Below are 8,841 nucleotides of genomic sequence, written 5' to 3'. Positions count from 1 at the left end.
TTGGTGGGGAAAACGTGGGCTGAAATGCCCCCCCCCCCACCACCACCAACCGCTTCCGCTTATATGCAGGGCACCGCAGCGGCGAGGGGGAAACTCGCGTATTCGCGGGTTGGGGCTGAGATTTTGCCGCGCCCCTCAAAATTTTTTGCGGGCCGGCCGCCTTTGTGGGTTCTGTTCGGGCGGGATTTTCCACGCGGACCCGCATTTTGGCGGTTATTTTGTGGGTCGGGGCCAGATGCGGGGTCTGCTAGAGTTGCTCTTAGCCTAGTTAGTTGTGACCCAGTTTATCTTATCGTTATTAGGGGCTTAGCCCAATTATCTTATTAGGAGGATTATATAAATTTGTGTAAGGACCTGTTTTGGGATTAAGTAAGAAGCAATCATATTTGCTCAGCTTCCTTAGAGAGCCGGGAGACCTAACCCTAGCCGCTGCCCTGCTCTCTCTCTCTCTCTCGCGCGCGTGCGCAACAACGGCGCCCCAACGCCCGCGACCACGCCTTCCTCCACGCCATCCCTCCTTCCACCCCTACAACCTGAGATCACACCCTAGTAGGGATCCGGTTCCTACCACACACTCACCGGGGAGATGAGCCAATAGGAGGCGGATGCGCCAGTCCCGCGGAGCCATGCCAGACTTTTTGTGCAAACTACAAATTAGTGATTTTTAATAAGCTCTTATGGCACAAATACTGCACTCATCGTGGTTGTACTATAGCTCACCGCAAATTAATACTCCCTCCGCTTCGAATTATAAGATGTTTTAGATATTTCAATATGAACTACATACATGCTGAAATAAGTGAACAAATACACTAAAACAAGTTTATATACATCTAATTCACAAAAAAAAATCAAAACATCACATATTTGTGGACAGGAGAAGTTCAAAGTACTCATGGATGGATCGGTCGAGAAGCTCATTGTATAGTTTTCTTTGCCGGGTCTGGGTCACATGTCAATTTGACAGAGGGGTACCGCTTCTTTGCAGAATGCAGTGACATTCAACTCGGTTGTTCAACACACTCGGTATCATCACTGCAGGTTCTAGAAAGAAGAAGAAATCTTCACTTCAAGAAACAAGATCCAGGGATTTTGTCTTGAGAATAGTGAACCACCAAGAAAAAGTACACGTCCCTTGCACTAACTACACTACATTAGCTTTTTTCAATAGACCCATACCAACCGCTGTTGTGAGGCTCTCACCTTTGGTCATCTTCTTTACATATATATCCACTCTCTTCTGCTCACCTTTCTGCCTCTGTAGTCTGGGTTGGCCTCTCGGGTTAGTGTTCTCGAAGTCCAATTACATATGATGGTGGGAAAATAAACACCCTTTGGTTGGGAACAGGGGGCACCGGGAACGTAGTAGCTACATAACTTTGATCATCTTCTGTAGTTGTGCCGCCTGATCCAACACTTTACGCGGATGCCTCTTGATCATCCTCATGATGTAGTGGTGCCTACGAGTAACCAGTAAGTTGCCCAGCATCTTATAGCTGGATAGCGAACTCGGCCGGCTCTAAGGGCTCAAGTGGTTGCAGATCTGAACCACGAAACATAACTGAAGATGGCTGATTTTCTTGAGCCAGATGGTAAATCCGTCAAGGGTGTGACCATGCTGGTGCAATGCAAACGCCCTGGTGGAAAATATGGGCTTCCAAGGCCTTAAGTGGCAGTGGATCGATTACCAGCCTCTCATCTGACAGTTAGATTGTCTGAAAAACGGATTCCAAAAGGATTGGAATGTCTGGACAACCGTACGGTGGATAAGGTTAAGAGATGATTTAATTTGCATAGCATGAATGATTGTAATACTACCTACTATCTGTAATGATGCCCAGGCTGCCTGGAAGGTCTACCTATGGCCTTACATGCTCTACTAAGAACGTATTGCTTGTATATGACCTTCGTCTTTAGTTGTGTTGTACACAAAGAAAATATGTGCATCAAAATAGAGTTATATTTCACTTTTTGAGCCACTAATTTGTCTTCCTGAGTAAAGTGTAAATTAATGTATTTTTAACAAGTTCTTGCAGCCATGAAGAAACGAAATTACTGCACTTGTCGTGATCTTGGCATAGCCACCGCAAATTAATAGGAAGTACTCATGGATGGAACGGTTGAGAAGCCCATTGTAAAGAGCTCCTTTGGGGTTCTGGGTCGTTGGTCATTTCGGAAGGGAGGTGGTGCTTCTTTGGAGTAACATTCAACTCTCTCGCAAATACAACTCTCTTAATCATTTCTTCACATGCACTCCCAGTCACATCAAGTAATGCCCCTTGATTTCATCGGTTTTGGCATGTGATGTATAAATAGCTTCAGCTCAAAAGACAAAACAGCCCCTCCAGTGCATAAATGGTTTTGAGTTTAAGTTTTCATCAACTTTGGTAAAAACCAGTTGGTATAATATAGAAGATGCTTGGTACCGTCACTGCGTGTTCTAGAAAAAGGAAAATATTTTCACTTGAATGAACAAGATCCAGTTTTTTTTTTGTTTTTTTTTGCCTCAAGGAGTGAGTTCGCAAGAAACAATTATCTAAAGTACACACATGTGTGCATATGTTGTCCTAGCCCCCTTGCACTAACTACACTATAGCTCTCTGTTCAATAGACCATACCAACCGCTGTTTTGAGGCTCTCACCTTTGTCATATTTTCTGCGTATATATCTACCCGCTGATGTTCTCCTCTGCTCACCCTCCTGCCTCTTGTAGCCTACATTGGTCTTTCCGAGTAACTAGTGTTCTCAAACATATACTACTATGTTTGTTTGGAGTCTAAAATTTAGATACGATGATGGGAAAATAAAGACCCTTGTTTGGGAACAGGAGGCACCAGGAACCTACTAGCTTTGGAATTATGGCGATGCTCTTCAGATCCAACACACCTGTCGAATGCCGCTTCTTGGTCCAATTAGCCAGCAAGCTGCAGATGATTCGATAGCTGGAGAGTGGAGAGCGAACTCGGCAAGCGGTAAAGGTGATGGCGGTTGCGGTTGCAGATCTGAACCACGAAACATAGCTGAAGGTGGCCAAAACGCTTGAACCAGATGATGTATCCAGCAATCATCTCTAGTCTAGTTGTAAAAGAATAAGAAAAGATTGATTTTTGATCGCTTTGAGCTGCTCTTCACCGAACCATAGCTTTATAAGAACAGTTGTTCGGATTATCATTTTGGTCCATCTTTTTTTTAACCTGCAACTTGAGTGCCTTAATTTTATAGAAGGCAGATGATAAAATACAAGAAATTCAAGCAAGCTTCCATCACAGCTCGGTGAGAAGCAAACACCACTCCAACTCGAACACACACAATATAACTTCAACGCACCAGGGCCTGTCCTAAACTGACCAACAAACCCGTGTCTTGACCAACGCCAGTCACCTCCAGAGAGCAATAATTCCAAACAAACTATCATTACCGATGCACCAATCACCCTTGAGTGCCGAAAAGACTGGTAGGTGGGTAGCGAGACTCAGACAACCCCGAGAAAGTTGTCATCTTGGACTGACCCACGACGTCATACATAACGCCCCAGATGAACAATTTAGAACAGCGGCAAGACCAAAGGAATGCAAGAGAACCTCCAAGCCATATCTCGACAAACAATGCTCTCAACATAGGAACGAAGTTGAGGACGCTGCCATCGCCGGTCCGGAATCAAACCTAGGCTTTCGCCTGGAGACAACCAACCTAGTGAGAGAGAGTGAGGTGCCGCCACCATCCTTCCTTCCTCCTGATCTCCCCGCCCGCCACCGGAGGAAGCCAGTGAGGAAAGCTGTCTATCACTAGGTTGGTTGTCTCTGGGCAAAAGCCAAGGTTCGATTCCGGACCGGCGATGGCAGCGTCCTTAACGTCTTTCCTATGTTGAGAGCATTGTTTGTGGAGACACGGCTTGGAGGTTCTCTTGCATTCCTTTCATGCTCGCCGCTGTTCTAAATTGTTCATCTGGGGCGTTATGTTGGCAATTTATTTTGGTCCATCTGTTAAGTATGTCAGAGCAACTCAATACGCACACATAAATGTGTAATGGACGCAGTTCCTGAAATCCATAGACCAGCCCCAGCATGTTCATCTTTCTTTTCTAGAGTGCGATGGATGTAGTAGTAGGGTAAGCAGCTTAAGAGCTTGGGCAAGTAACATCCACACTATCATGTGACAATAAAAACCCAACACTGACAGATGAAAAATTGGATAGCTACATGCATTCTCCGGACCAAATATTTTAAAGTACCTTGCATCACAGAATAACAACAAATATTTGAAATTTGACCAAAGAAGGAAACACTACAATACAGTCAGGTAAAATATATCTGAACGTTCTTACTTTACTCTTACTTTACCGTCCAAAATACTTGAACCACGGGCAGGGGATTCATATTTGACTTGTTCTATTTCTCGCAGATCATGTCTTTATGCGCACCACGAAAGAACCTGTCGAATGATGAATCATTATTTGTCAGAGACCACAAAATGCGGACTTTATGAAGTGGTGATTGGAAATCTAAAACTGATTGGCATGTTCAACTCCTAATGTAAATTTAAAAAGGAGAGGAAATCTGGGCTGCCAAGTAAAGAAGGGAGAATGTGATGTCCTTCCAAATGCATACAATAGGTGCTGACTTTATTAATGAATAGCTTAAACACATAAAAAGTTAAAAACCTCGTCTTTCCAGGAGGTTTGAAATATTCAAAAAGGGAACATTACTTTGAGATTTCAATTGAAGGAACATCAGAAGGAAAAGGCTTTGCACAGCAACTGAAATCAATTTGAAAAAGCAGACATGAAACAAATGCATTCTATATTGTTGAACAACCAAACGAACTCAAACAGATACTAGTCCAAACCTCGCCCACAATTGATATAGTTTATGTTAATCCACAAGTGCATAGCTACATTAAACTAGTCCCCGTGCCACTGGATTTCAGCTCGCAACATTGGAAAGTATGTATGGTATCTTTTGAATCAAACTCACGAATAATTGTAATCTATCGATCTGGAGAAGATAATACTTGTTCGACTCTATGGATTGGTTGATGTGCCAAGTATGGTGGGTGACAGGACGTTTTAGAAATACTATCCAATGGATCATGTAACCTCCTTCGCATACTTAAATATATAACGATCATGGAAAAGAATAGTTCAACTCACATGCTGGAAGGTTTGACATGTCTGCAGAGACAGCACACGGAATCCCCAAGTTTGTCAGAGCACCTCTTATTAACCCACATGGGAAATATAAAAGCATGCTTGTTGTTTGGGCTGCAGAATCACCTAATGACCCAGAGTCATTCTCAGTTGCATCAGTGCTCTCTACTGCTGGATCTAGAGAAACACGAGTAAGCCACCGGAAATGGTTATCTTGAAGAACGAAGGTGCCCTGCATGCAAGTCAAGTTATATCAAGGTCTAATATGAACAGAAAATATGGAGTATTAGTTATCTGTTCAATTACCCTATGATTTGTTTTCAGATTGTCAATCTGCTTCTTGAACAGTTCTGACCAAAAATCTTTGCAAATAAATTTGATTGCCTCAAGATGATCAGTAAATCGAGGGCGCTCCATCGTATATCTGGATATGAACAGAAAGTGTCAATTTGATTGTCTCATGAACAAGTCCATCTCGCTTTTCAGGATCTGCTACAAGTGCAATAGTGCAGGTCAAAGAGATTCTGCTAAATAACAAACATCCAGTAAAAAGCGAGTGACTTGTAGGTTTATTAACTAAAATACTGCATATGGTTAGGTATGCAGGGCTGTTTGATACTAATGACACCAATAGTAGCGCCTTGATGCCGATGGTGCTTCAACATAGCCCATTGGAAGAAACGGAACCTTTAGCATTACTAAATTGTAAATTCTGAACAAATTAAATGGTAACCTTATTTAAATTCTGGAATTTAAAGAAATAGGCAATGAAATTGTCCTACTTGAGAAGATAATCATTTTGTAGGTCACTGAATTGACCCATGCTCAAGCTCAAATTAGCTTGGTAATTCTAGAGCAGTCCAAAATCAAAGTACTAGAAATTCAGTACTCGATTGCAAGGAAACCAAAATACGAACTGCCAGGCAAGAGGTCAGGTCACCGCTTGATCTTGGCACCAATCAAATCAGGCAATTAACTCCTATCTACACTATATTAGAATCCTTCCAAGAATTTGTGAATGCGATCTCAAGATTTATCCGCATACACAGTTGGCCCCAAATCGGGGGCAATTAGCTCCCACCGCTTGACGAACAGGGAATTAATGATCTGGTACGGGGTGGGACGTGACGGATCGGTGCGAGTCAAAGCAAGAGATTACAGATCCAGCCAAGAAAGAAACGGGGATCCAAGCAAGGAGAGATGGGAGAGACTGTTCCTTCATTTACCTCTCGGAGAGTTGATGGCCAACCTGGAAGCCGATGGCCTCAATGCGACCGGCGGCGAGCTCCGGCTTGGCGGCGTAGAAGCGGCCGCAGTAGGCAGCCACCATCTCCATCACCACCCCATCAACGCAGCTCTCCGACACCTCCCGCCCCATACTCTCGCCCTCCCTCCTCCTCGGCGACTTCCCCTGTGGAAGAGAGATCTAGGTAGCGAGCTGAAAGGCGGAAAGGATCGGTCGGCAGTCGTGACCCCCCACGCGCCTTGTGGGCTGCGCCGTGGAGAGATCGACCGGGCCGAGAGTCCGAAACCTACGTGGCGATGCGGGAAAAAAGAAGTGATGCGTAGGGAAAATACACCCTCTATATGAAAATTGCAAATACAAAAAATACCAAAAAGAATAAAAAAACAAAAATCTTGGGATATCAAACTTGGGTGCCCAGTCTACTATCATGCGAGGTTTCGTTAAAATATATCAGGAAATGTATATGTGGTGAAAAAAATATACTCCGACCTACTATCCATTCAAACTGTTCTTTTTTCATACATGCAGATTTTTTGTCTTTTTTATTGAGAATACATTTTTCTTGTATTTTTCAATGAAACTTCACACAAGAGTAGATTGTGCACTCATGTTTCATATCCCAAAGACCTGGATTTTTTTTTGAATTTTCCCGGTATTTTTTGAACTTAATGTTCATATAAGGGATGTGGAGCACCCAAGTGCTCCAAATCCTTTTCCTGGTGCATAGCTCTTTTTGTTTAACACTCTCCACACTTTGGCTCTTTATTCATCTGAAGAAGGCATATTGGCTTGCACGACCCAAACCAAAAAGGCAGTGATTACATTGTAATTCATAATACAATGTCCGAAGTTTAAAGCTTCTTTTGCAACTAGATGAGTTGCCGCTTTTGCTTGCCTAGTAACATAAAGAAGCTTACATCTCTGAAAAGAACTCACTATCTCTCGCATCTCCCGAAGAAGATAACAAACATATGGTCTATCTGAGACAGAAGCCCAGAGTCTAGATTTCTTTGCAATTTGTCTCCAAGTGCATAACCATTATCCTGTGCAAAGCATGATGCATCCTTGCATGTCAATGTCTTAATTGACAGTGGGTCGATGTTGTGATCACATCTTGCACCTCTAGCAGCCATAAAAGCACTAGTATGATTCCTAGTGATAAAACCTGCATCACCTAGCTGTCGATTCCCATTCGTCGGCCCATCAATATTAATTTCGTGTAGTGTTTCATGTATTCGTAGTTCAAGTTTAAATTATATCTAATAAATGCCTAAAAATGCATTTAATGACTTAGATATAGGATATGAGCTTTGGAAAGTGCCAAATTTTAACATGAAAGATCTTATGGTGTATGTTGAGAGTATACAAAATTTCAAGGTCGGACTACAAGGAAGTGTCAATTCACCTTCAAACTTCATGCATTCACTCTCAAAACCACGACTCTTTCTCGGAGATAGTTCAATTTCTAAAAAGTGCACATAAAAACTTTTGCGAACCTTTTAATTTGTTTCACAACATACTGAGGTCATATCATGATACTATGCTAAGTTTCATCTTTGCGGACCTCATTTTCATTTTCTAGAATTTTAAGAACGAATAAATTGCATGTTTGTGACTGACTCTTGCAACATAGATCTTTTAAATTTCTTTTCATTTCTTTTATTGGGCATACAAATATACAAATATGAATATACAAATATGAATATACAAATATGAATATACAAATATTCATTAAATACCAAAAAATCCACTTAATGACTCAAATATAGAAAATGGGTTCTGAAAAATGTAAATTTGAACACTGGAAGCTTTGGAAGAGTCGAGAGGACCCACCAGCCAGCCACAGGGGCATGTGGCATGGGCAAGGGTGGTCGCGCCACCTAGGCTGTGGGGCCCACGTGTAGAATTTTGACCTAACTCCACTTCCTATATTCCCTATAAATACCGAAACCATTCGCCATTCCTTCAAGAGAATTTTATCGCCGCCACAAGCCTATGTTCCGAAGAGATCCCATTTGGAGCCTTATTCCGGAGTTTCACCGGAGGAGGAAGCCATTAGAGGGGCCATCTTCTCAACCCTCCCACCTTCATGATGATGTATAAGTAGTTTCATTAGAGCAACTCCAACACGGCGATCCAAACGGACGCGTGTTTTGTCCACTTTTCGTCCATTTGGGTCAGCCAGGTGGACAGGTGTGTCCGCCTTTTGATTTGGGTCGATTGGTGCGCCCAACGAGAGGCAACATACGCCTGTTTTGTCCATTTTTCGTCCATTTGGGTTGGCCAGGTGGACGGGTGTGTCCGCTTTTTGATTTGGGTCGATTGGTGCGCCCAACGGGAGGCAACAAACGCATATTTTGTCCACTTTTCATCCATTTGGGTCGGCCAGGTGGACGGCGTGTCCGCCTTTTGATTTGGGTCGATTGGTGCGCCCAACAAGAGGCAACAT

The 8,841-nt window shown here is 43.0% G+C and overlaps 1 protein-coding gene across 1 annotated transcript; it reads right to left on the bottom strand.

Annotated features, from left to right (window-relative positions):
* Positions 1-4,180: 4,180 nt before the first annotated feature.
* On the bottom strand, positions 4,181-6,680 carry LOC123103347 (trafficking protein particle complex subunit 6b). Its single transcript, XM_044524901.1, has 4 exons — positions 6,373-6,680; positions 5,453-5,570; positions 5,150-5,378; positions 4,181-4,431 (listed from the first exon to the last, which is right to left on the bottom strand). The coding sequence occupies exons 1-4, from the start codon at positions 6,522-6,524 to the stop codon at positions 4,403-4,405; spliced, it is 528 nt and encodes a 175-aa protein (XP_044380836.1). The 5' UTR covers positions 6,525-6,680; the 3' UTR covers positions 4,181-4,402.
* Between the last annotated feature and the right edge of the window lie 2,161 nt (positions 6,681-8,841).

This window comes from Triticum aestivum, chromosome 5A (genome assembly GCF_018294505.1).
Source record: "Triticum aestivum cultivar Chinese Spring chromosome 5A, IWGSC CS RefSeq v2.1, whole genome shotgun sequence".
Classification (NCBI taxonomy): domain Eukaryota; kingdom Viridiplantae; phylum Streptophyta; class Magnoliopsida; order Poales; family Poaceae; genus Triticum; species Triticum aestivum.
This window is presented reverse-complemented; position numbering and strand designations above follow the sequence as displayed.